Genomic DNA, 27510 nt, shown 5'->3' with positions numbered 1-27510 from the left:
TTTCAGTATTGTCTGTTTTTTATGCATATAATTTTTTGGAAAGGTCATAGTTCTCCCTTTTATTAATTTTCGAAGGAAAAACAAGCTTTTCCACTAGTAGTGGGAGGTGTGTGGGTAGCTGAATAGATGCACAGGTGCAATCAAATTTAATTAAAACTCAAATCATTTTAACAGGCAGATGGAAAAATGCTTCAATCTTTAAAAGAAACAGGCATTTAGGCACTAAAAATATTAATGCACAGGAAGAAAAATATAATTTCTATTCTTTCTTTCAGACATAATTCTGAAAATATATTCATAAATTTCCAAAGCAAACACTAACTGCTAAGAGGAATAATTCCCTCATCACAAAGAATAATAAGAACATTTAACTTCTATCAAACTAAATGCAAAATAGTTTTGTTATAATTGCTGTTACTAGTGCCATATTGGGGGGGTCTTAAATGAGTTATAGCTATTTAACTATTATAGCGAAAGAGAAATGGGAATAGTAAACCTTTTAGTGGTAATACATCTGACAGCTATAGAAACCAAATCCGTACAAATACTAAATATACTCCTGATTTTAACCACTTGATGAATGCAGTTAGATAATTTGTGTTTTGAAATCATTGTTAGCCAATATGATTTGGGATTTTTCACAATATTCTTGCGGGGAGAAATACATATAAACTTCAACTGGGAGAACAAAAACGTGCATCTGGATAACATCTTATTAATTAGATTTTATCTTCTTTCCCAAATTAAGTGACGTTAGATAAGATCAAATGGAACTATAAGCAAAACTAGTAAAATGTATTTAAATGTTGACAACTAAATATTTATTTATTTATTTTTAATTTTATTAGTGGGCTGGAGCAATAGCACAGCAGTAGGGCATTTGCCTTACAAGCAGCCAACATGGCCGACCAGAGTTCGATTCCTCCGCCCCTCTCGGAGAGCCCGGCAAGCTACGGAGAGTATCTCGCCTGCATGGCAGAGCCTGGCAAGCTACCCGTGACGTATTTGATATGCCAAAAACACAGTAACAACAAGTCTCATGATGGAGATGTTACTGGGCCCGCTTGAGCAAAAATCGATGAACAATGGGAGGACCATGATTGACTGATAATGTTATTAGTAAAACACCATGAGGTACAGTTGATAACTTACAAATTTTTGTGCTTTGGTTTCAATTTTTTTTGAATTTTATTTATTTATTTTTAAATTTTGATTAGGATAACTGAATATTTGGAGGACACTTTGGAGAGCTGCTACTTTGCAGAGTGTTTTCACACACATATTTTTGCTTTAGTCATTGAAAGATCTCTTTGATTTCCCATTTTCGTGTAATAGGAGGGAGTTAAATGCCTCACAGGCCCAATGACTCTTTACTGAATGTCTCTTGTGCTTATGTTCTAAGAAGAGAAAGGAGTTAGGGAACTTATTCTCCATTTGTTCTTGGAACCAAAGAAGATAAAATATAGTGTTCTTTCCTTGAAAATTTTATATCATCTCTTTCTTTCTTCCCTTCCTTCCTTCCTTCCTTCCTTTCTTCCTTCCTTCCTTCCTTCCTTCCTTCCTTCCTTCCTTCCTTCCTTCCTTCCTTCCTTCCTTCCTTCCTCCCTCTTTGATTTCCCAGAATCAAAATTAGGTTCCTTCCCTCCTTCCCTCCCTCCCTCCTTCCTTCCTTTCTCTCTTCCTATTTCTTCCCCCCATACTACCTTTGTGAGTGTGTGTGTGTGTGTGTGTGTGTGTTATGATTGTATGATTGTGTATTTCAGCTGCCTTCTATAGGGTTAGACTCCTACTAACTGGTGTTCTGTTTATGTTCTTGGCATCAGTCTTTGTTTCACACTCACATACATGCATACTATAAATGCATGTGCAAACTGTTTAATCGTAAGTTATGAGAGGTTCCACAGTTGCTTATTTTGCTTTCTTGTATGTAAACAAAATGAAAAAAGTGCCTAGATTCCATATTATTCATTATTTCAGATGTTGCCATTAATCTTTATTACCATGATATCTTATTTCATAAATTTTATGACTGCATATTTATGGAAAATATATCTAAATTATTTATTAATAACTTTGACCTAAGAATTGTTTGGGACCAGAATTTTGTATTAAAAAGAAAACAATAAGCAAGTTTAGAAAAGAAAAAGGATAAGGAGAAAATAGCATTCATAACATTAGATTCTTCAGAGGAGGCTATGATTATGCCTCAAACAAAATCTATCAAACATTTAATGCTACCTGATCTGGTTTATAAAAATAGATTCAAGATACTCAGGTCTCTGTCAGCTTAAAAACCTAAGGGAATGTCTCCGCATAGCTCAGGTGTATCAGAATATCATGATGTAGAAGTAAGGAATCAAGGAAATAGAACATATTATGAAATGCACAGTTTTCAGTCTTTGCATCTTCTGTATATATTTGCAGCAATCCCTTTTTAAAAACTTCTTCCTCAATAAATGTATCTTTTTCACATTCATTTGAATTCTTAAATTCTATATACTGCTATTTCAGAATAAAAATTTTTTTCAGAATAAAAATGTAAGCGCTGATGGGGCTGGAGCAATAGCACACTGGGTAGGGCATTTGCCTGCTTACGGCCAACCCCTGTTTGATTCCCAGCATCCCATATGGTCCCCTGAGCACTGCCAGGGGTAATTCCTGAGTGCAGAGCCAGGAGTAACCCCTGTACAGCTCCAGGTGTGACCCAAAAAGCCAAAAAAAAAAAATGTAAGCACTGAAAATAGTACCTAAATCAATATTTTTAAAAAATATTTTAATGCTTGAAAAAATGAATGATGAATGGTTAAAATGTCATTAATTAATATATTGAAAAAATAAAATACTTAGACAGAACCTCAACCACAAAAGCTAAAGAGAGGGGCTGGAACAATAGCACAGCACACAGGTAGGGCATTTGCCTTGTGCGTGACCGACCTGGGTTCGATTCCCAGCATCCCATATGGTCCCTTGAGCACCGCCAGGGGTAATTCCTGAGTGCAGAGCCAGGAGTAACCCCTGTGCATTGCTGCATGTGACCCAAAAAGCAAAAACAAAACAAAACAAAAACAAAACAAAACAAAACAAAAAGCTAAAGAGGCATATCCTAAAGACTACTTCTTCCACCAAACTCCTGTTTTCCCAGTGTAACTCAGTATTGTGGACATTAGCATGAGTCTCGTCCTCCTCTCCACCAAGTTAGTCACTGACCCTTTTGCTTATCAGCACCCAAAAAGAAGCAGCTGCTTTTGAATCAGAGCACCTAACCGGATGTTGACCCAGAGGCTGCTATGATACTCTGAAAACCATTACTCCCTCTCTAGCTGCTTTTAGATCCATGCTCCTAAGTCTGCCCTATTTCATGGGCCTTGTTACTTTAAGGACATCAAGATGGTCAACTTTCTGCAACTGTGCCTGTTTTGTAGATTATACTTGAATGCAAATGGGCACCTTTTGGATCTTCCTCTCCCTTTTGCTTCCCTATACCTGGGAGTTTCTGCTCATTTGAAACCACTATAAATGTTGCTGACACCTGAACATGCAGTTCCCCAGGGACACGGATCTCTAGTGATGTCTTCAGTAGTTTTCAGGGACTATTTTTAGAACAACTTTTGCCAAAAAAAATGCAGAAGCCAAGGAAAACACACATGTAACGTCAACATGGATTATGAGCCATCCTCCTTAAATGTCACCCACTAGTGAATCTCCAAATCTTCCATTGATTTCACATGGAAATAGGTCAGGACTGCTTTCAACTGCAGAAATCTCGTGCTGCGGGCTTCCTTGAACTTTAAGGAGTGAATATTAAAAATTGATGCACAAAGCAAACCTCTGCTTAATTAGCATCTGGATAAAAACTTCACTGGGAAAGTCAAGGAAGTTAATAAAAAATGAGAAAAATGGACAGTGATATATTTCCACAGCTATTTTTGTACTTATAGTATTTTATGTATGAGAAGATATTATGAAGGGTCACTTTTCATGTATAACCTACTTACACTAGTTAATCGGTTTTTAGGAGACTAAACTGTTTCTATATTTCTGTGGTTGTGCACATAACTTTATTAAATATAACATCTGAGAGCTTTTTCTCCTGAGGTTAAAGTTTTCAAATGTTAACCTTAAAATGTTTTTGCCGATTGACTAAGCTCTTTTAAAAAATAAAGAAAGATTCTGCTCAAATCTGGTAATAGAGAGATCAGCCTTTTAATAATCTTTTCGTTAAATATGTATTTCAGAATGGGGCCTCCTAAACGATATTCAAGATATGAAGGACCAGCCCTTCAATGCAAGAACCTCCCAAATATGATTCTGCTTGTTGCTTGGGTCTTGCCATGCTGGGATACCCAGGCCTTCTGGGATGAGCACTGGGCCTCTGGAGCTGTTACCTGGCTGTACTCAGGGGACCATATGGCTCTGAGAATCACATCTGGTCAACCATGCTACCCACATATTCTAACTGCTGTTCTACCCTTCGACCTCCCGGACTTTAAAAAAATGATAGGTATGTCTCAGTTTCTACCTGATTAATTCCACTACTCCTTTTTAGGATTCAAAGATTATTTTGGGGGCTGGAGCGATAGCACAGCCAGTAGGGCATGTGCCTTGCATGCAGCTGACCCAGGTTCAATTCTCAACTTCCCATATGGTTCCCCATCTGGGCCGTGTGTGACCCAAAAAGGAAAAAAAAAGATTATTTTGGTAAAAGTAAATCATTTTTAATCAGAAAATTAAAATACTCATTAAATTTGGTGAATAACATGAATAACTTCATTGTAAAAAGATTCACAGTGGAATCTTTTTTCACTGTTGATAAATCAACTTTCACAATCATGGTACCAGACCCGTGTGCAATAAAATCCACCTCTTTGTTCTCAGAACTGATCTTTACTGGGTGAGGGTAATTTACTGTGCTCCTTTGGCTGTGATATTCTTCCCCCTTCAAGACTTAACCATGGTTCAGCAACCAGAAAGAGCTACTACTACTACTACTACTACTACTACTACTACTACTATTACTACTACTACTACTGAGTGAAGGTTGCATCGAACCCCTCATTTGATGCTCCTCACATTTTATTTCCTGTATTGAATGAATTACTTCAGATGTCTTATATTCCCCTTTATACCTTCCATTGAGAGACTGCTTTGTAAGCCAGTCAACATGAATCTGTAAATGAAGAAATTATTTATGTTTTTATTCTCCTGTCATCTTTTGGGACTGGTAATATAAGTTATATAATAATATTATTATATAAGTTATATAATATTGATTATAACTAAGTAAATTAGGTATATTCAATATTCTGCAATTTAACCTATAGTTTTTTTTTAAATCTACATCATATCTTAATGTCACATCTAGGACAGTCCATGAAAATCTATATTATGCTATTTTTCATAGAATACAATTATTTATAAAAATTTGGAAATGTTAGTAGTATCTGCTATTCTTTTCCTTTCTGAGAGAGAGAGAGAGAAAGGGAATCAAAGTCACCACCAAAACAAGGGTTACTGATGAATATATTATATTGTATGAGAACCACATCGAAATGTCTTATGATAGTCATGAACAGTGTTAAATATACTGGGAAGTTTAATGAACCTTAAAACAAAAAAAGAGACCGGTGTCAGAGACCATTCAGAAGGTCAGGATGAGCAGAAGAGGAGCTAGGTAAAAGATATTAAGGATTTAATGGTGGACAGAAATCGAAGCAGCAAATATGAAACATTCTCTTGAGTGTTTTGGCCGTGAAATAGAACTGAAGAATCATGGTAAGTGCAAAATGAAAGTATTTATGCAGAAACATTAGTAGACATTATCAATAGTAAACATTATCATAGCGTGTAGTCAATGTTCATAAATATCTTGTGTCAGTCAATGTTCATAAATAGCTTGGTTTAAAACTAAATTTAATTCTGTAGGTTTCAAGTGAGATAATCATTAAAGTAAACAAGGACCCCCGTGATGCAATTTATTTCAATTTTCAAATTTGAACTTTCTCTTCATTGACAAAATTTTCATATTTTTACATGTATTGATTGTCTTTCAGCATTGATAAGTGGTTAAAACTGATCAAAGAACAAAACTAATTTGTGAACATGGAGGCAAATTTGCTACTCCAAGCATAATAAAAGGGTCAATGGGGGCTGTTGACTACATCTTTTCAAGTTCTTGGGCATCTTGACTCTGTTACTTGAGTTATAGGAACAAATGCCATATTAAATTCCTACCCTATGCATTTATTATTATTCTTTGTGATCAATTTTCAGAGATCCTTTGTTTAAACTCATATGATTTGATATATACAAAAATGGTCCACATTTAAATGCTTTCTGGCAATATTCTTATATCTTTTCCCAAATAAATATACCTAGGGTGCAATAGGCATTCTTTAAATAGGGTACTATTTAAAGCAGAAGCAATGAATTTTTGATTGAATGGTATTATTGATTTCAGTGTAGAATTTTCTAAGCATAGCATCTGATTGTTTTTCATTTAGTGGCCAAAATTTTCTCATTTGGCTTTTGTTTCCTCAAATTCAATTGTCCACTGCAGTCACTCTATAATAACTCAACAAGCTTTATAAATACTTCTCATGTTTCAACTGTATAAAAGATTATATTGTGACTAGTATACACCAGGGAAAGGTGTGACTTAGCCCCTCTTAAATAAATGTCTTTGTGGAGACTAAGAAAGAAAACAAAGTTTCAGTATGTTAAAATAAAACGTACTGGGTTTTAAAGAGGAGATTATTTGTAAACAGCAACATAAGAAAAACTTTCAGGATAGATAGACTCTAAGCACAGGAGAATATAAGTTTTAGGGTGTTATTGAAGACGTCTTTTTCTCTAAGACAGATCAGCATCAGGTAGAAAGCTTCAGAGAACTGACAGTGTGTCCTTTAGGTAATCTACAGATTATCCAGTTATCCACAGATGCATCAAACAGTCAAGCTGGATAGGATAAAAAAGTTAGCATATAATATTTTCACTTGAAAAGTGAAAAAACTATGGTATTAAGAGATAAAATAACCTACTTCAATATCTCAAAGCTTGTTATAGTTGCGTTAATATAGGAGCCAGTTTTGTGACACTCACTTCCTGTTTTACCTTCTAGAATGTAAGTTAGTCTAGAATGTGATGTTAGAATTTGATGTAAGACCATCAGAGGTGTAGATGATTTGACTGATAGAAGCTCTCTAATTATAGCTAATACTTAAATAATTATATATGATAAAATATTGAAAATACAAGATATCAAATAAAATTCATTAACTAAATTTTCTAGTTGATAACTCTTGCAATATATAATGTATATAAAAATTACAACTGAGAGAATTTTGTTTGCTATTTTAAAAAAATAGATGTGTAGTTTTATTTCTGTATTGAAAATGTTTCTGCATTCTATAAATCTAAATCAGGGAGGTTCTTCTTAATAAGGAGAATTGCTGATTAAATTGCAAAAAAGAAATTGCACTTAAAGATTCAGCAGCAAGAGTATAAACAGAGGGGATAAACACATTTGCCTGCATCAATCAAAGACATCTTTATTCTACCCCCAGGAAGGTGAGCAATTATTTATGAAATTACGTTTTCTTCCGTGATTCTACCATTGCGATCTTAGGAGAAACTGAATGAGAAAGCAGACAATGTCATAGTCCCAATTAGCCAAGGAGTCACATAAATTTTCAAAATCAGAAATTTTACTTGTACTCTATTTAACCTCATCATATTGATAATCATCATACTGAGATTTAAAAAATAATCATAATTAAATAGTCCAGTATATTCATGGAAGGTTTATGTATGCATATACATATATTCTAATTATGTGTGTCTGCTTTTTCTAACCATACATTTACAAATCTAAAGATAAAAGAGACAACGTCAATGAAAATTGCCTTAATTCTTGCTGGATTTACTATTGCTGTATTTTACCAGAGACTTAAACTTGTGTTCCTAATGTTCCCCTTGTTACTTTATAATGTCCCAAATTCTATTTTGGACACTTAAGATAAAAACAGCATGTGAGAGGCATGGCATTGCTAGCACCTAGCCTCATATATTAGATGATTATTGTACAGCAGGCATAGATATTACTGAGGATTGTCATTAGTCAATATCTCAAGCCCAACCCCCAGAGTTTCTCATGATAAGGCCCAGAAATCTTTTTTTTTCTTTTTGGGTCACACCCAGCGATGCACAGGAGTTACTCCTGGCTCTGCATCAGGTATTACTCCCAACGGTGTTCGGGGGACCATATGGTATGCTGGGGATCAAACCAGGGTACTACAGGGTATGGTTTGATCTTGACTCTCACAAGCCATTTTAAATTATGACTAAAATTTTCAGAGTCATATGTGACATCTTCAGGAAGATCATCCTTCCAAGAACTGAACTCTCCTGAACATTCGATTATTCCATTTACTTTAGGAGAATCAGCACATGATGTTTAGCTTATTTGAGATAGATATAGATGATATTATACAGAGGCAAACTACAAGGCAAACACATTACATGCAGCCAACCCTGTGCTACTGCTCCATTGCCAAAGCCCAGATATTTTTGAGTTTTGTTTGTTTTTTTTTTGGGGGGGGGGCATGCCCAGAAAACTAGGGCAAGTGCTTTATCCTCTGTCTTATCTCCCTGGCACAAGAATCTCTGTGTGTTTTTTTTTAAAACACCCCGGTAAATATGAAATCACTTAAAATATTCCCTTAGTTCCTGAACTCCTAATCAAAAGGTGCTGTGGACTTTTTTTGTTTGTTTTGTTTTTTAATGATTTCTTTTTTTTTATTAGTGAAACACCATGAGGTAGTTATAGACTTACAAATTTTTGTGCTTGGATTTCAGTCATACAATGATCAAGTACCCACCCCTCCACCAGCGCCCATCCTCCACCACCACGGGTCCCAGCATCACTCCCACCCACCCACCCCCCATCACACCCTGCCTCTGTGGCAGGGCATTCCCCCTTGTTCCCTCTCTTGCAAACCACAGGACCCAAAAGCTGTGGACTTTTTTTTAAAGCCCCAATGGCCTTGTTCTGGGTGGTGCTTCCTAAGGCAGATCTCAGTGTTTGAAGCACTAGAAGAACCCTTGATAAGGCTGAAACCAGTGTGAGGCCTGAGGGAGGGGCTGGAGAGAGAAAGAGCCAACATGCAGTGGGATATGGACTCAACAACATCCTCTCTTTATATAAGACTTGCTGTGATCTGACAGGCCTTCCAGAATACTCCTAAACACAGTTTTAAGTCGCTGGAGATGTGGGAATAGCTCAAAATGCCTTTGCATAAGCCTCGAGCTTCAAAGGTTCAGACAGAGTCCCAGAAGTTTCTCCATAGTGAAACACACTGCCGCTCAGTCACCATGAAGCTATCGCCACTATTTTTCACACTGTCACACTGTCCTCCCATTGTTCATCGATTTACTTGGGCAGGCCCAGTAACGTCTCCATTTTGAGGCTTGTTGTTACTGTGCTTGGCTTGCCAGACTTTGTCGTGCGAGTGAGATACTCTCCGTAGCTTGCTGGGCTCTCCAAGAGGGGCGGAGGAATCGAACCCAGCTAGGCCAGGCTGGCTGCCTGCAAGGCAAACGCCCTACTGCTGTGCTATCCCTCCAGACTCAAACTAGGAAGAGGAACAAAAACATTTAAGGACAACATTATCCTATTTAACACTCATAATATTTAGCAACAGCAATTACTCTTGCCCAGTTAAGACTGTGTTGAATGACTCACAGGCTAGTTACAGGTAGTACATGTATGTGTGGTATTTTCTCCCATATGCAACCAGGCACTCCAATAAATATCAGAGTAACATATTTTGCTGTTTAGGAATAAGTAATATTTTAACTTGAACCTTTATTTCTGGACTCTTTAAGTGGTAATAAGGATTTCATCTACCATGCATGAACACTAACCTTCCCTTTTTGGGAACATTTTTTATACTGGTGGTATAAGACAGAAAAGTCATTTATTTAAAGATTTCTTTATTAACCTACAGTTTAGGGATCAGAGTCTCTCCTCTCTACCTTTCCTCTGATATTCATGGCTTGCCTTGTCCTGCCCAGTACCAGTTCCAGAAAACAAAAGAAAATAAACTTCTCAACCCTGCTTTGTTTTCTAAATTTCACTGAAGTGTATCTAAATCTCTATCTATATGTATATAATCTATATACCTACATTATCTATATCTTTTTTTTCAAAATTTTTGTTTGTTTTTGGGTCACACCTGGGTGTACTCAAGACTTACTCCTGGTTCTGCACTTAGAGATCGCTCCTGGCAGGGCTTGGGATCATATGGGGTGTCAGGTATTGAACCTGGTTCAGCTGTATGCAAGGCAAATGTTCCATCTGCTATTGTAAAAGTTTGCCTCTGTATAATATCATCTATATCTATCTCAAATAAGCTAAATATCATGTGCTGATTCTCCTAAAGTAAATGGAATAATCTGATGTTTAGGAGAGTTCAGTTCTTGGAAGGATGATCTTCCTGAAGATGTCACATATGACTCCGAAAATTTTAGTCATAAGTTAAAATGGCTTGTGAGAGTCAAGATCAAACCATACACATATGGAAGAACAGACACATTCATTAGATGAGAGACCCCTCAGACAAGTTGGGAAGCAAAAGAAGGCCAGTATGTCCACAACCTCAAGTAGCTCTTGAATATCCAGTCGCTGTAATAATGAAGCTCATTGCACTGCACCCCTGCAATTCGAAATGATGGGAGGATGAATGGAGTTAGAGATATAGCACAGGGGATGAAGGTGCTCACCAGAACCAAGCATGATTCCCTGAGTACCCCAGGAGTAATCCCCCAAACATATGAGGAACACAATGATGCCAAAGCCTGAAGGTGGATCTGTCCACGCATGCTTTTCTTGTTTGTCTTAAAAAAGGGTTATTATATAAAGGCAGAAAAATGTATATTCAAAGACTTCCTTCAAAGTCATACGTTTATTTTAAAATTATTTGAAATGGTAAGAATAAGTGAACAGTGGCCTCAACCAGGATTGCCGAAAATTTGAGGCATCTCTGGACCCTGGGTGCCTAAAGGAGAAAGGTATTTAGGAGAAAAGGAAGACATCCAGGAGCTGTAGACTTTATTTGCATATTTGCATATTTACTTTGGGCTGTCATCTCTCTCTCTCTTTCTCTCTGTCTCTCTTTATCTATTTTTCTCTATCTTTCTCTCTTTCTCCCTTTCCCTTCCCCAATAACTCTCTTTCTCTTTGTCAATGGAAAGGCAAAAGGTCATATCTGACTCCTAAATTAATTGAATCAAGCTTAGAGGCACCATTTATATCTATAAATGTATAATATAGCATTTAAAAACCTTTATTGGGAGTACATTTTAAAGCTGATAAATGGTATTTAATATTTAAAATATGTGCATCTCTATTAATGTAGAAGCTAATTAGTATTCTGAAGTCTCTGGCAAAGCCAACCCACTTTCAATAAGGATACCAGATGAACGGGCCTATTTTTATTTTATTTCTTTGCCCTCCTTTTTTTTCTTTTCTTTTGCTCTGTTGTGTTTTCCTGCCATTCTCAGGTCACTTTGAGTAACTTTGCAGGTGCTTAAGTGTTTCATATCAGGTCTTGTTTACACATGTCTGAACCTACATGTGCGTATTTTTGACTTCATTAGAATTTTACTTTCCATATTAGTCTCTTCTATAATTTCCTTCATGTTTCTATTTTTTCTTAAAACGTGGTATTTTAATTTCTCTACTTTATCTCCTCAATCTTATTCCCTGCTTCAACATATTATAAAATGTGTATCTATATTTGATATGTGTTATATTTGGGCATAAGAATATGAGATCACTTGTTTATATTAAAGCCTAAACCTTTATTTTCAAAATACATATTTTTAAATCACCCATTTTAATTTACAAGCACAGTGGCTGCTTCCAGGACTGACTTGAAGTATTTTCTGGGAACATATTCTGGTTCAAAGGTCTCTGACTCAGCCAGAGGTCAGAGGCTTCACCTGGGACGTGCGGGGGGGAGGGGGGGTCTCTATTGTCATAGTTTAATTACAATATTTGCATCTAGAGTTGTTGACTGTGTATTTTCTGGGACTTTAAATAAATCTTACTATAATTTGCTATTGAATAGTCAGTGAATAACCTTTCCTGGGAACTGTAAAATAAAAGAAAATCATATGTGTTATTTTTACATGGGGAAATACTAGTCTTGAGAACTGAACTTGAGAACATTGTCCATACCATATTCTGCACTGCCAATGCTATGTATGTTCAGTTGTTTTATTTAATGTGGCAACCTTTATTTTATGCCATTAGTGCCACTAAGGTATTGAATATTTTTATTTAATTTCTTTATTTAAACCATTACTTTTTGACATGAGATATGTGTATTTCTCTTTTTTATAAATAGTGTTAATGGTATTGTTTTTATGTACATCTAAATATTTCTTATTTGAGGGGATAATAAATTTCCATGTTTTTCTCAATTGATTTTTGGCTCTTACGTGATTCCATGGGCTGGAGCAATAGCACAGTGGGTAGGGTGTTTGCCTTGCACACTGCGGACCCAGCCAACCTGTTTGATTTCTCTGCCTTCGATTCCTACACCCCTCTTGAAGAGCACGACAAACTACCGAGAGTATCTCGCCCACAAGGCAAAGCCTGGCAAGCTACTTGTGAGGTATTAGTTATGCCAAACACAGTAACAACAAGTCTCACAATGTTACTGGGCCCGCTCGAGTAAATCGAGAATGATGGGAGGACAGTGACAGTGACAGTGATGTGATTTCATAGTTTTCAGTTTACTAAAGCAAAATGTCCCACTCCTGACTTAGTGTTCTAGAAATTCAAGATGAAAGCTCAAATAGATACATAAAATTAGACCACATGCAATGGTGATTAAATGTTATATTAGCAAAGTAAAATTGGTTACAATCTGCCACTATTGTCATGTTTTTAGTCCTTATCGACCAACACCCATTAACAATCAAAAGCTTTATGATAGGGAGTTATTACATTGGACATATATTTTATAGATTGCTGAAACTAAAAGATAAATCACATTTGATAAAGATTTTTAGTTGAAATAGATGGATTATACTTGCTTTATAGAGAATACTAAAAAATTATCAAAGTTGACATTTCCAACAAAGTCAGAGAAGGATGGAGAATAGATGTCAGTTTTACTTTTATTACTAAAATGTAAAAAAAGAAAATCACTTGATACTCAGGAGTCCTAAATGTTATACTACTTTCAAACACTGTGTGTACGGTATAAGTAAGTATCCACAAATTCTAACTGGCAAGAGTGAAGAGGGAGTGACATTGAAGAATGTATTATTAGAGAAATGATAGATCAATTCTCATATTAAACATTCTATAACAGTGTTTGGTATACTGAGAATAAGATTTTTTCTTAAAGGAATACTGACTTTTGACTATGAATTTACTCCTAATATTACAGTAAAAGACTATTTATGACTTCATTAGAATCTTTAACAATGTCATTCTATTTTCTTCCCTCATCAAGTCAAAAGAGAAAAGAAAATCAATCATTTGTATTAGTTGAACTTCTTGTCCTTTCTGTTTATGTAAACTATTGAAGTTAAGGTAATCCAGGATATGCCTTTTCTTTGAAGAGTTGATCCAAGATTAATAACAACTGGTAAAGATTCAATCCTTGTTCCCTGAATACTTTATTTTATTTATTTATTTTTTTGCTTTTTGGGTCACACCCGGTGATGCTCAGGGGTTACTCCTGGCTCATGTACTCAGGAATTACTCCTGGCGGTGCTCAGGGAACCATATGGGATGCTGGGAATCAAACCTGGATCAGCCATGTTGGCTGTGTGTAAGGCAAACACCCTACCCACTGTGCTATTGCTCCAGCCCCATTTCCCTGAATACTTTAAAGAGTCTATAACCTAGGGCCCAAGAAACAGTACAGATAGTAGGGTACTTGCCTCGCATATGGCTGACCCAGGTTTTATCCCTGGCATCCTATATGGCCCCTAAGTACTGCCAGGAGTGATCACTGAGCACAGAGCGAGGAGTAAGCCCTGAGCACCTCTGGGTATGGCCAAAAACAAAACAAAAAATAAATAAAATAGTCTGTATCCCTTTTTTTCTGTACTGGCTTTGCAATAGAAGCACACAAAACTCATTTTGTAATCCAATGGAGAAGTCTGTGATATATAGCACATAGACTGATTCTAACAGATGGATTTTTCTAGAAATAACTTCATTAGTTAATCACTTCTTTTACATATACTTCTTCTAGCTAATTGGCAGAGCTGCCAGCTGGAACTGTTAAGGCTCCCGCAAAGAAACTAGTAGACAGGAAGAAGGATCTGATAATTTCACCAATTTTAGGACAAAATTTCGATTAATTTCACACTCCCTGTTATTTATTTTGAAAGTAAATTATTTTTTAAATGCTTTCCACCCCAATTGATTCCAAAAAATAACTTGGTCTGTATCTCACTTATATTAATCATCTGAAATAAGCTTTAAGATTTAACAAATTCATATTACAACTTCTAAACCTTTGTAGTTTGACATTTTGGACAGCAGAATAATTATTTTCATCTCTATTACTATTAGTGGTGTTGGGTTTGACCGTACATGTGGATTGCTGAACAACAATCCAAACTCTCTCTAGAGTTTCTCAAGCTTATTTGATCTAACCCCTGATCCTTTTTGGAAAATAAATAAACAAATTATCTTATATTTTCTGAAAAATCTACCTTCTTTAAGTGAACAGGAAGAGCTACCTAACCTTCTTTCCTGGCTGCTTCTGGGGGAAGATTTTTCTCAGTTGAAAACCACTACGTCCCAAACAGGTGGGTCCTAACTTTTCATTCAATTTGGAGTTTATTTTGAAATTATTTTATGTCTACATGCATACTGTATTCACAACACCGCACAGTTCTGATATGGTAGAACCTTTAATGAAACAATGAAGAGTTTGTAGGGAGAATTGTTTAAGCGGTGAGTGCTTTTGTCAGTCTTACAGAGCGAGGAAAGAGGGGTGGCTGAAAACTGCTAGTAAATATTAATTATCAAAAAAGCTGCATTGTGGACATTATTTCTTTCCTTTAAGGAAGTTTCTCAATGTGATTGTGTGAAGGAATAAATAACAAACTAGTTTGGGATCATTTGAGAGGTAAATGATTAAATAATTATCAATTTAGGTGCTGGAGGCATTTTTAAACAAAGAAAAACAGTTTTATTTGGAGGGAATGAAGATTGGTTTTGACTTAACTATTTATCTATGTAGAAGTCTGGGAGATCACAAAAAAAATAAGTTCTTGAGATCAAGAAATTACCAGGTCTTCGGAATTCAGCACTTAGTACCATTTTCATCACCCGTTTATTTTAGTGATGTCTCTGTAATAAATCTATAGATTCCAGAAGAGTACATGGGGAAAAGATGTTAATTGGCCTGCAGTTTTAAAGAGGAACTAAAGTTATAATTTCAATTTAGGGAAGAGGTGAAGACAGACACCAGCTAGTTTGTGCAGAGACCCATTCGTGATGTTTTTGTTTCCTTGCTGTTTGGGGTCTCACCATGCTGTATCCTGACTGTTCCTGCCTCTGTGCTTGGGGGTCCAACTTGGCCATGTGCTAAACTACCCACTGAGCTACTTGGCCCCATTCGGGTTTTTTTTTTTTTGGTTCCTAAATCCACCAAAAAATAACTTGGTCTGTAACTCACTCACATTCACTCATATACACTCACTCATATACACTTACTATGTAGCCAAAGCTTCCTAACGTTCACATTTATCAATCCCCTGTCTCTATCATTGCCCCTCTGAGAACAAAGAAGACCTAAAACTTCCGCAGACTTTCATTGTCAAGCTTTCCACAGGCAGTATCAGAGTTTGATTGTGGACTTACACTTGAGCTTCACCCATGTAAAAGAAAGACAATTGGTGTCATTGCCCGGATGCTTGCTGTTGGAATATTTAAGAACCAAAAGAAATATATATATATATATTTACATATATTTATTTTTATTAGAGAGACACCATGAGGTACAGTTGTAGACTTACAAATTTTGGGCTTGGGTTTCAATTATGCAATGATTAAATACCCATCCCTCCACCAGTGCCCATTTCCCACCACCAACCGATCCCAGTATCCCTCCCACCCACCCACCCCCATCCCCCATCCCACCCTGCCTCTGTGGCAGGACGTTCTCCTTTGTTCTCTCTCTCTCCTTTTGGGTGTTGTGGTTTGCAAAAGAGGCATTGAGTGGCAATCATGTTTGGTCTACATTCTACTTTTGCAGGGCATAGGCAGACACCCCCGACTGCCCCCAGACACACAAACACACACACAGACACACACACATTCCCACTGAGATGTCACAGACACACACACACACACTCACATCCCCACTGAGATGTCAGCTAGCAAGAGCACAGAGCGGGTACCACCTGCTCCGCCTGCATCTCTGCACGTGCATCTGTCCTTTGGCAATTCCAAAGGGCCACTGGGTCCCCAGCCCTCCCCAGTACACTTACTCTCAGCGGGCTCCTTGGACCTGCGGCCGCTGGACGACGACTTCCTCAGCAGGCTCCGGCCGGAGGTGAAGAGGCTGGTGAGTTCTTCCAGGGGACTGGTGGGTGTGCGCGAGCGGGAGGCGCCGGGGGCCGCCGAGCCGTAGGTACCCACCGACACGCTGACCATCTTGCTGGCATCCTGCGACACGGGCCTGGGAATGGCATGAGGCACTGATGGGGAGCTCCGGGAGAGGCTGCCCGCGTGCACGGCGTCGTAGGGGGGTGGCCTTTTGAGGCTCAGGGGGGTCAGGGCCCGGCCCATGCTCACGGGGGACGGCGAGGCCGAGTGGCTCTTGGGGTAGCCGTGCGGGGACTGGGTCCGGTACAGGGTGGCTGGCGGCGGGGGCGGCGGGGGCGGTGATGAGGACAGCAGGCTGGTACCCACGCTCGGCTCTTTGTCCAGCCTGGGATGCGCGGGCAGCGAGGACGAGGGGGATGCGCCGGCCTGCGGCTTCATGTAGGACACGTTCTCCAGCACGGGCAGCTTGGTGACCTCCAGCGGGGTGAGGGGCGACTCATCGGAGTTGGGGGAGCACTGCACGGGTGCGGGTGGGAAGACCAGCAGCGGGGGGCGATGCGACAGCAGGTTGGGGAAGGGGGGCGGGATGTCGCAGAGCAGCCCCTTGGGGGGCGGGCAGGGCACCCCGGCCTTGGCGAAGTCCACGTCATGCCCCGTGGGGGTGGCACACTGCGACGCGCAGCCGTGGGGGTCCAGGTCGTCCAGCAGCGGGTATTTCATCTCCTCGTACACTGCCTCGCTCTGGTCATCGTCGTCGCCGCCACCACCACCAACCCGGCGGAAGTCCCGCAGGATGTTGCCCACCATCTCGATGTACACGGGCTCCTCTTCGTCGTCGGGGTCCCCCGCGGGGGTGCCCACCTGCGACAGGGACGAGTCCCGCGGCAGCGACGTCCTCCGCGGGGCCCCGTGCTTCCGGATGTACGTCTCATCGAAGGAGGTGCTCAGCTGCGTGTTGGGGTTGCGCTTGGGTTTGGGGGGAGGGATCTTCTTGGAATACTCATCGCTGTGGGGTCTGGGTTTGGTGGGCACTGCAAATAAAGGAGGGAAAGAGGGGAGAGATGAGTTCCACAGGAGAGATATCCCCCACCCCCAATGACTTGCACTTGGGTTCACTACTCTTAAGTTAAGGCCAGAAGGGTGCTTAAGAGTTTCTTCTTGGCTCTGTGCTCAGAGAGACCCTAGGCAGGAGCCCTAGAGAGGGGCTGGGGTCTCCCCAGGTAGGCTTGATAGGCTAAACACTCACGCTGTGAACTATTGACGGGATGTGCAAGCTGATTTATGTCTAGCCCAAAAGTTAGAGCTGAAACTCAAAACAAAGGGGAACGTCTCCCACTGCTAGCAACTTTATAAAAAAGCAACGTATGTTTTATCTTCAAACTAATACTGATTATCCAACAGGGACACATGCATTCATTCAGACCTAAGCTATTCGTTGCCTCTGCGTTAACATGTCTAAATAGAAATTCTAATATGAAACATACTCAATTAAAAAAAATCACAAAATTTATAAAAATTAACCTTGAGGAGTTAAACAAGAAAGGCTCTTCAAGAAGTGGATGAAGGATTTAAAAGGTTCTATGAGAACAAATGGTCACACAGGAGTTTGATGTGTTGTTGTAAGACATGACACTATTATAAGATGTGATGCCATCTTGCTTTCATTTAGGATAAAAATGTCTCAGTTATCTTAGACTTCATCCCTGTAAGATATACACTTCTCTACATATGGGTCAGATACTTCAGAGGAAACTGATATGAAAATCAATTAGAAAAATTAATCTCCAATTCTCCAGGTACTGTTGATGATGGTGTGTTTTTTTATTCATGGATTACTTATGATATCCAAATTCTGCTTTGTAATCAATTTGCTAATTATGTTCCTTTGACACATTCATCTCCTCTGAGAGCTTTAAAGAAGTATATGCCAGAGAATGATGTTTTAGCTTAGAGAATAACTTTAGGAAACTCAAAATAGACTCATGAATGCAGCCCAGTTGTTGGGAATCCCCTCTATTCATGGAGCATAAGCTCCTGACACTACAGAGGAAGGTGGAAAAGGCTAGCGACTTGGCTATGACAATCGGTTGTTTAGCATGCAGGGAAGGTACAAGAGTCTTATTATTATCTCATTATCTCATTGTGTTGATATATGATTACAATGATTATCATTATTATGCAGTGTGGCAGAATAGAGTTGCTTATGGGAGATTATGGTTACATGAAAGTTGACAGAACAGCTTATAGGTGTAAGCTGTAAGAAAAACAACAGGCTCTATAATTTGCAGTCAAAAGAAGAATCTCGAGACATAAATCAGAAAACAGCTAAAATCTCCTTTAAAAAATCAAAACTGGCATAATTTATACCATAGGAGTTTTTCTAAAAATATTCTGAGAAGAGGGCAAGTGTTTAAAGATTAGATGATTACTCTACACATCGAATGTCTTCGGATAGAAAGAACTAATCAACTATTCTAGAAGTGGCTGCCTCTCACTTTCTAGGTCATATCTGCTTTCAAATATTCTACTCCACTCTGTGCTTGATGATATGTTACTCAAATAGCTTTTTGAAAGGAATTCTTCCCCCCCGCCCAAATTTTATGTTATTAAAGCACCATGAGTCACAAAGCTGTTCATAGCTGTGTTTTTTGTACACAATGTGCCACCACTGAGCCTGCCACCAGTGACAACTTCCCTCCACCAGTGTTCCCAGGTTCCCTCTCCTACCCTGATCCTTTTCCCCTTGCCTGCCCTGCTCTTCACTGACCTTGGCCACCAGCTCCAACCCCAGCCCCAGCCTGCCATCCTTTTTTTTTTTTTTGGCTTTTTTGGGTCATTCCCAGTGATGTTCAGGGGTTACTCCTAGGTTTGCACTCAGGAATTACTCTTGGCAGTGCTTTGGAGACCATATGAGATGTTGAGGATTGAACTGGGGTTGGCCACATGCCAGGCAAATGCCATACCGGATGTACTATTGCTCTGGCCCCTCAGCCTGCCATCTTAACAGACATCTTTTAAGTTTGGTTATTAAAGTTTGGAGCTAGAGCAATAGCACAGCGGATAGGGTGTTTCCCTTGCACATGACCAACCTGGGTTCGATTTCTCTATCCCTCTGGGACAGCACAGCAAGCTACCGAGAGTATCCCACCCGCACGGCAGAGCTTGACAAACTCCCTGTGGCATATTTGATATGCCAAAAACAGTAACAACAAGTCTCAATGGAGACGTTACTGGTGTCCGCTTGAGCAAATCGATGAACAACGAGAGGACAGTGCTGCAGTGCGATTAAAGTTTGGGTCTCGTGATTTTAGTGTTGCTGACGCTGTGGTTTGGATATTTAGCTCTATTTTTCCTTAACGCCACCAATGTGCCTGAATGTAGTTAAACTTTTGAACTTATACTAGGAAAAGCTAGATATTTTTCAGGGACAACTCAATGAAAACTACTTAATTCCTTAGATGTTATCCAAATGAACAATGGCTCTTCTCTCTGTTCCACTGACAATAGGTTTTACTGATTTTGAAAACTATCATATGTGTTACTTTTTATATGCTTTAGTTAAGTCATCAAATTACATATAAAACTCAAGTCCATATTAGCACTTTGGTATAGGTATGGGGGAATTAACATCACCCCTAAAACAGGTATAGAGAGTTTTGTAAACCAACATGACATCAGAAAAAACAAATTTAAATACTATGAAGCATAAAACCACAGACATCTGAATAAGATCATTGTCATTGTCACTGTCACTGTCTGTTGTTCATCGATTTACTCGAGTAGGCCCAGTAACATCTTCATTGTGACACTTGTTACTGTGTTTGGCATATCGAATACGTCACGGGTAACTTGCCACACTTCTCAGAGAGCCCAGCAAGCTACCGAGAGTATCTCGCCCACATGGCAGAGCCTGGCAAGCTACTTGTGATGTATTCAATATGCCAAACACAGTAATAAGTCTCACAATGGAGATGTTACTGGGCCCGCTCGAGTAAATCGATGAACAACAGGAGGACAGTGACAGTGGACAGTGAAGTTAAATGATATATATATATATATATATATATTTTGGCTCTTCGTTAAAGTCTGACTATAGAACTCCCTTTGTTATCAAAGAGAAATCACAGGGTGAGTGGAATTCTGTATCTACTGACTCCAAGCCTTGATAGCAACACCACACTGAGGAGATATTTTAGACCAGGCATTCTTGGGATTGAGGAATCAAAGGTAGAGCAGGAAATTATGGGTTCTGTAAGGAAGCCTAAGGCAGATAAATAACCAGGGAACAAAGGTCTTCTTCCCACCCAGAGCAGAAGGCAGCCTTTAGGCTGGGTTAGACTCAAACTGTGAGCAAAGGACACCCATGAAGTGTGGGAAAACAACATAAATAAATAAATACTCTTAAATCTATGAATAGTCTAAGAGTCTTGGCCGCTAATGGGATTACACGGCACCAGGGGGCCAATTGGTGGGTGTGACCACCGCCTACTGGAATTTGGAAGATCTGGGTGGAGGAGCTCATCTCCGATCCGAGTAGGCTTGGAGATCTCGGCCCTGGGTTCCGGTTGCCTTTGTTCCTCTGCCAGTAGCTTCAGGTGTGCGGAGAGTGGTCTCAGCATGGTGGTGGCTGGTTCTGGAGGTCTTTGGCTGCCGGAGCCCTGGTCAGGGCGGGGAGGAAAGCTCAACCCGCTCCCCTCCAAAGGGTCCCGGGGAGCGAGGACAGTCAGGCACGAGGGCAGAAGACTGCCAAACTGGCAAGCTACCAAATGTAGCCTGCCCACACAGCAGAGTCTGGCAAACTCCCTGTGGCGTACCCAATATGCCAAATACCAGTAACAATGATGGGTCTCATTCTCCTAAAGAGCCTTGAATATAATCTCAGGGCTAGGATGAAGGAGATGTTACTGGGGCCTGCTTGAGGCAATCGATGATTAACAGGATGATTTGTGATTTGTGAAATCTATGAAATAATTAAAGAAAGAGAAGTTTCTATCCTAGAATAAAACATAATTTAAAAGAAGTTTGAAGAACCATTCATTAAGAAGGGATGTGGACAAACCCTTTATAATGTGAGAAGGATTTGATGCCAGACCAGGAAGAGCTACTGTCTGACAAGGGAATTTAAATATAATGTAAGACTCTAATGGTGATCCTGAGATATTCCAAGTTGCTGTGGACTGAACTGGGTTGCCTGTGAACTTATTCAGATATTAAAGTCCTAACCCCATCAATGGCCAAGACCCAGAGACTATAAAACCCAGAGACTACAAAACCCAGCTCCCGGAAGAAGACATCTTATTATCTCATTCTTACTTTGGACAACCTGACAGGCCACCGAATGAAACCTGCCCATACGGCCGAGTCTGGCAAACTCCCCGTGGCGTATCCAATATGCCAAATACCAGTAACAATGATGGGTCTCATTCTCCTAACTCTGAAAGAGCCTTGAATATGGCACTTTTTAGAATCTCAGGGCTAGGAGGAAGGAGACGTTACTGGTGCCTGCTCAAGGCAATCGACGAACAACAGGATGATCGTGATTGTGATTGTGAACCCCATATAATGGTACTTGGAGACTTGGGGGAGCGGCCTCCCTCATGGGGGAGGGGATTGTACTCAGAGATGAACGCCAGAGAGATGCTTCCTCTCTCATTATCTGCTCTACCTGATGCAAAAAGTAAGAAGGCTGTCTATAAGGCAAAAGAAAAAGTTCTCAGCAGAATCCAATTGTACTGACAGTTTAATCTTGGACGTCAGGTCTCAAAAGATGTGAGAAAAATAAAAAATTAGCCCCAGCATAAGTGCCTATAAAGACCTTGTGCAGCTGAGTGATGAGCACTCGGTTCATCTGTTGTAATTGCTCCATTGTTTTAAGAATGAATCCAGGGGCTAGAGTGATTGCACAGTGGTTAGGGCATTTGCCTTGCACGCGGCCAACCTGGGTTCAATTCCTAGCATGCTATATGGTCCCCTGAGCACCGCCAGGGGTAATTCCTGAGTGCAGAGCCAGGAGTGATCCCTGTGCATCGCCGGGTATGACCTCAAAAAGCAAAAACAAAAAAAAAAGAATTAATACAGCTTCCCCAGTATTTTAAACACAGTCTTCTAGCTCTTCGGTCAAGGTCACGGTACTCCCGTTGTTCATCGATTTGCTCAAGCAGGCCCAGTAACGTCTCCATCATGAGACTTGTTGTTACTGTGTTTGGCATATCGAATACGTCACGGGTAGCTTGCCAGGCTCTGCCGTGTGGGCGAGATACTCTCGGTAGCTTGCCAGGCTCTCTGAGAGGGGTGGAGGAATCGAACTCGGTTCGGCCATGTTGGCCGCTTGTAAGGCAAACGCCCTACCACTGTGCTATAGCTCCACTTCATCCCCTAAAATTATACCACAGAGTGTTCATTAGAGCTGAACACGGCTGTCATTCATATTTTTCTGACAGGATGTCATTCATATTTTTCTTCTTGAAACAGACTCTCCAACCTCTACTTGTGCCCAGCAATGATATTTGATTTTGACTAATTTTTCTGGGTAATTTTGTTTGCTTTCGCACACTGACTCTCTACTCCACACTGATCTGCATAAAATAGTGACCACCAGTATAACAACTCCCCAGGCTGCTTTGCCCAAGAAATTCTTCAGTACTTGATTAAGTTTCCTCCCACTCCCCCATCCCCATTTCCATGTAATAAAAAGAGCCCGGCAAGCTACCGAGAGTATCTCACCCACAGGGCAGAGCCTGGCAAGCTACCCGTGACGTATTCGATATGCCAAACACAGTAACAACAAGTCTCATGATGGAGACGTTACTGGGCCCGCTCGAGCTAATCGATGAACAACGGGAGGACCGTGACCATGAAAAAGAGCTTAATGTAGGCAGAATTATGTGATCCAAGCTCATTTTGTTACCTGGTCCTCTCCCTTGTTATTGATCTAAGCTTGGAAGGAGTGTACCAAGGATTATTTAAAGTCTATTAATGGTTGGCCAGAGACAAAATGCAATCGATGAGGCTTTCCTTGCATAAAGTTAACCAAAGTTTCATTCCCTGCCCCACTTATGGTCTCCAGAGCACCACCAGAAGTGAGCCCTGAGCCAGGAGTAAACCCTGAATACAGCCAGCAGCCCACTCCCCAAATTAATTATGTATGATTAGGTTGGAAACACATGATTAATCTTCCAATAATGGGAAATGTTTTCCCAGGAAATATCTTCCCATTTTGCACAACCTATTGCAGTCGTGGTTCTCTTGGGAAAAAAAAAAACCATAGGAAGAGACAAGCATTTTTTTTTTTTTTTTTTTTGCTTTTTTGGGTCACACCTGGCAATGCACAGGGGTTAATCCTGGCTCTGCAGTCAGGAATTACTCCTGGCAGTGCTCAGGGGACCATATGGGATGCTGGGAATCGAACCAGGGTCAGCCATATGCAAGGAAAATGCCCTATCCACTGTGCTATCGCTCCAGCCCTGAACAAGTATTTTTTAATGAGCTGGTTTTTCTCTTCATTTTCCACCTATTATCTTACTTTGCTTCGTCCAAGGATTGAGTAAATAATTCATGAAGCAAGGAAAATTTGTGTCAACTGTCATCCATTTTTTAAAAAATGTTCACCTGTGTAAGGCAAAATCTGAAATTGCAGGCTTGATTGTCCCATAATTTATTCTTTTTTCCCCTCAATGTAGAGATTGCATAATTAAAGCAAACAATACTGTTTTAAAAGTAATTTCTTTAGAAGGTGCTTAACCATAGCCTTGATTAGTTATATATAAATGTAGAAACAATGAATGAAAAAAAACTGCAAATGTCAATATTCAGCCACATTCTGCCATAAGTAAAAGGTGATATTTATAGCCTTTGAGAGAACTTTAAATTAAAACTAATAAGCCCCAAAATAGAAGCAATAAATTTCTTTTCAGTTCGAAAATACAAATTTTAATGCTTAAAATAGTAAAATGACAGTAGCAATGAATGAGCAGAGACATTTTTGAAATGATTATATGAATAAAAAGGTTATGCATGGCTTTCAGTTATGCCCAAATAATATGCCTTTCACAGTTAATTTAGGAAATTCACCATGTACCTTGTCAACCTTCCTTCTAAAATAATTTTTCTTTATTAAAAAAATGAAAAAGTGCTATATCTTGATAAAGCAAGGTAAAAAGAGGGAAATAGTTGAAAATTTATTATTTTGTAAAATGTCTTCCCAGCTTACACTGCAATGGTGGAACATATATATATATGTGTACATGTCATCATCATATATTTAATGTTTAATATGTATACCTGTTTACATATGTACAGATATATATATAAGTACATATACTTGATATATGTATATATGTATATCTGTATTCTCATGGTCATTCAACCTGAGATTTGAGGGCCTGATGAAGAGAAATAATGTCCGCAGTTTCTGGTTATGGCAATGGCTGGTTCTGGAAGATGAGAGATGAATTTCTATTTCTTCTTGTTACAACATCACCATTCCAGGAGACTAAGGAATGCTTTTATTTTCACAGTCATGAGTCCCACAATACTTTTCGCAAAATTCTTTCTTCTCATTATTTTTCTTCATGAATGTGTATGCAAAAGATTGTGAGTTGCAACCATCCTTGGTTTCTTTACAAAAAGATTGTTCAAAATAATGTACAGTGACTGTGGACGTGTACAAGAAGGATTAAAGGAAAAATTGTGTGGCCTGTGTTCTTGCCCTGGATCTGACAGGACAATGCAGATAGACTCAGGTCAAAGTTTACATGTAAACAATACAAAGCAATCTGAAATGTGATCTCAACTTTGAATGGGACTATAAATGTCTCCACTTGTACTAGATTCTTATGTAAATAGAAAGGATCCTCATCTTTTCCTTGCCTCCATCAATCTGTTTAACTTTGGGCAAAGTACTTTCTAGTATATATTTACAGATACTCATTCTTGTCATAATATCACAGGAGCACTGGAGCACTGTCCTCCCTTTGTTCATCGATTTGCTTGAGGGGGCACTAGTAATGTCTCCATTGTGAGACTTGTTGTTACTGTTTTGGGCATATCAAATATGCCACGGAGAGCTTGCCAGGCTCTGCTGTGTGGGTGGGATATCTCGGTAGCTTGTGAGGCTCTCCAAGAGCGATGGAGGAATCTAATCCAGGTCGGCTGCATGCAAGGCAAACACCCTACCTGCTGTCCTAGAAATGTTAATCAAAATCACTGTTTTCAACTGTGAAACTGTATTATTAAGATTTGGGAATTTAATTTATAATACTGTAATTTAAATTTACATTAAATTAATTACATTGCATTATATGTACACTACATGTACACCATGTACATTGCATGTTCTTTACAAGCACATTTGCATTGCATTTTACTTTAAATTTACATTAAATTAATTGAAATTTATAGTACTGTAAGTTTAGCCTCAACCTGTTAAACATTAAATAAAACTAGAGTTTGTAAATACATGGGGAACAAAAATGTAATAGAACAGACTAAAAAAAATGAGCATACTCTATAAGATAAGGATAAAGGTTGATATTTTAAATACTTGTTAATAAGTACAAGTAGATTTCTTCACTCTCACATATCTTATTCTAGGTTATAATGAGGATTATAAGAATAAACCTGAAGCAAAAAGTCTCTGGCTGATATTCTCCAGGAAGAGTGCCATCACTTTTTTTTTTCACTGTTGCTTTTGCCTTCCAAAAAACAGAAATTATTTCCTTTCCCCTTGAATATGCAGCTTTCCCTTTTCTCAAGAAGTCAGGAACTGTGACAGAACTCTGGCTCCACTGCACTGAGCACATGCTGTGAGAGGGTCTAAGCTACCCAATTGGAGAAAAGAAACCAAGCAACTCAATGGAAAACCAGAAGAAAGCCTTATCTGAGTGACCCATGGGGCAAGTTCCAGTCACTCTCAGCTATTGGACCATCCCAGGTAGGTCAACAGACACTTTCCATTGACAAGTCAAATTAGACTAAAGAGGTAGAGATAGTTCACATTTACATTTTTAAAAGATAGGGACCCCCAAACTTTCAAGGACAGAAAGGGAACTAAGGAATTATTCAGGGTCTAGAGCGATAGTACAGTGGGGAGGGTGTTTGCATTGCACACAGCCTACCCAGGTTCAATTCCCAGTATCCCATATGGTCCCCTGAGCACCGCCAGGAGTAATTTTTGAGTGCAAAGCCAGGAGTAACATGGGCCCTGTGTATTGCCGGGTGTGGCCCAAAAAAGCAAAAAAAAAAACCAAAAAAACAAAAAAACGACTATTCTGATATGGGTCATTTCTATGAACAAGAATGGATGACCTGGAAATATGATACAGACATGGCAAGAACAAAGGCAAGAACCATAGAGAGCAGAACCAGAGAAAACCGAACCCTAATCAATCAATAACTTTCATCCCTGACATAAGGAGAATTGCGCAAGTATGACAACTGGATTTTCAGATTGCTAGAGGTCAGTAACATATGACTCTCTCTCCAACCTCCAGGCCCCATTTAAGACAATCTAGACTATACATCAACAATGTTGAGCTCCTACCTCACCTGGAATTGTTTGAAAGGTAGATAAATTGTTCTTTTCAAAGAACATTGCATCTGAGGAGTTGCACTTACCCAAATTCCTTCAAGGATTATGGACATGGTTTAGATAATGAAACCTTAATTGATGTTAAAACACAATGAATCTTTGGTCAAGGAAGTGAGAGCATGTGTCTACATAAAACAAAGGGACTAGAGGGAAAATTGTGGTACATACAAGTTTCTTCAAAAACAGTCACACAGACATAGAATGATTGCGCTCATTTGTGGAATATAAAGTAATAGAAGGGGTGACTAACACCCAAGGATAATAGAGATAAGGGCCAGGAGGATCTCGCCATGGCTTGGAAGCTGGTCTCACATCCTGGTCTCACATGCTGGGGGAG

General features: G+C 39.3%; 1 protein-coding gene across 2 annotated transcripts in view; it reads right to left on the bottom strand.

Moving 5' to 3' along the window:
• Nucleotides 1-27510, bottom strand: part of NYAP2 (neuronal tyrosine-phosphorylated phosphoinositide-3-kinase adaptor 2) — a 347775-nt gene that overhangs the window by 119867 nt on the left and 200398 nt on the right. For both annotated transcript variants that reach the window (XM_056121264.1, XM_056121274.1), the window contains one exon: nt 16528-17616. In XM_056121264.1, coding sequence (XP_055977239.1) covers nt 16528-17616 — 1089 coding nt within the window. The remainder of the gene's footprint in view (nt 1-16527; nt 17617-27510) is intronic.

Source organism: Sorex fumeus, unplaced genomic scaffold (genome assembly GCF_029834395.1).
Source record: "Sorex fumeus unplaced genomic scaffold, SorFum_2.1 ptg000005l, whole genome shotgun sequence".
Taxonomy (NCBI): Eukaryota; Metazoa; Chordata; class Mammalia; order Eulipotyphla; family Soricidae; genus Sorex; species Sorex fumeus.
Note: the sequence above shows the minus strand (reverse complement) of the source record. Positions and strands in the feature narration are given on the sequence as shown.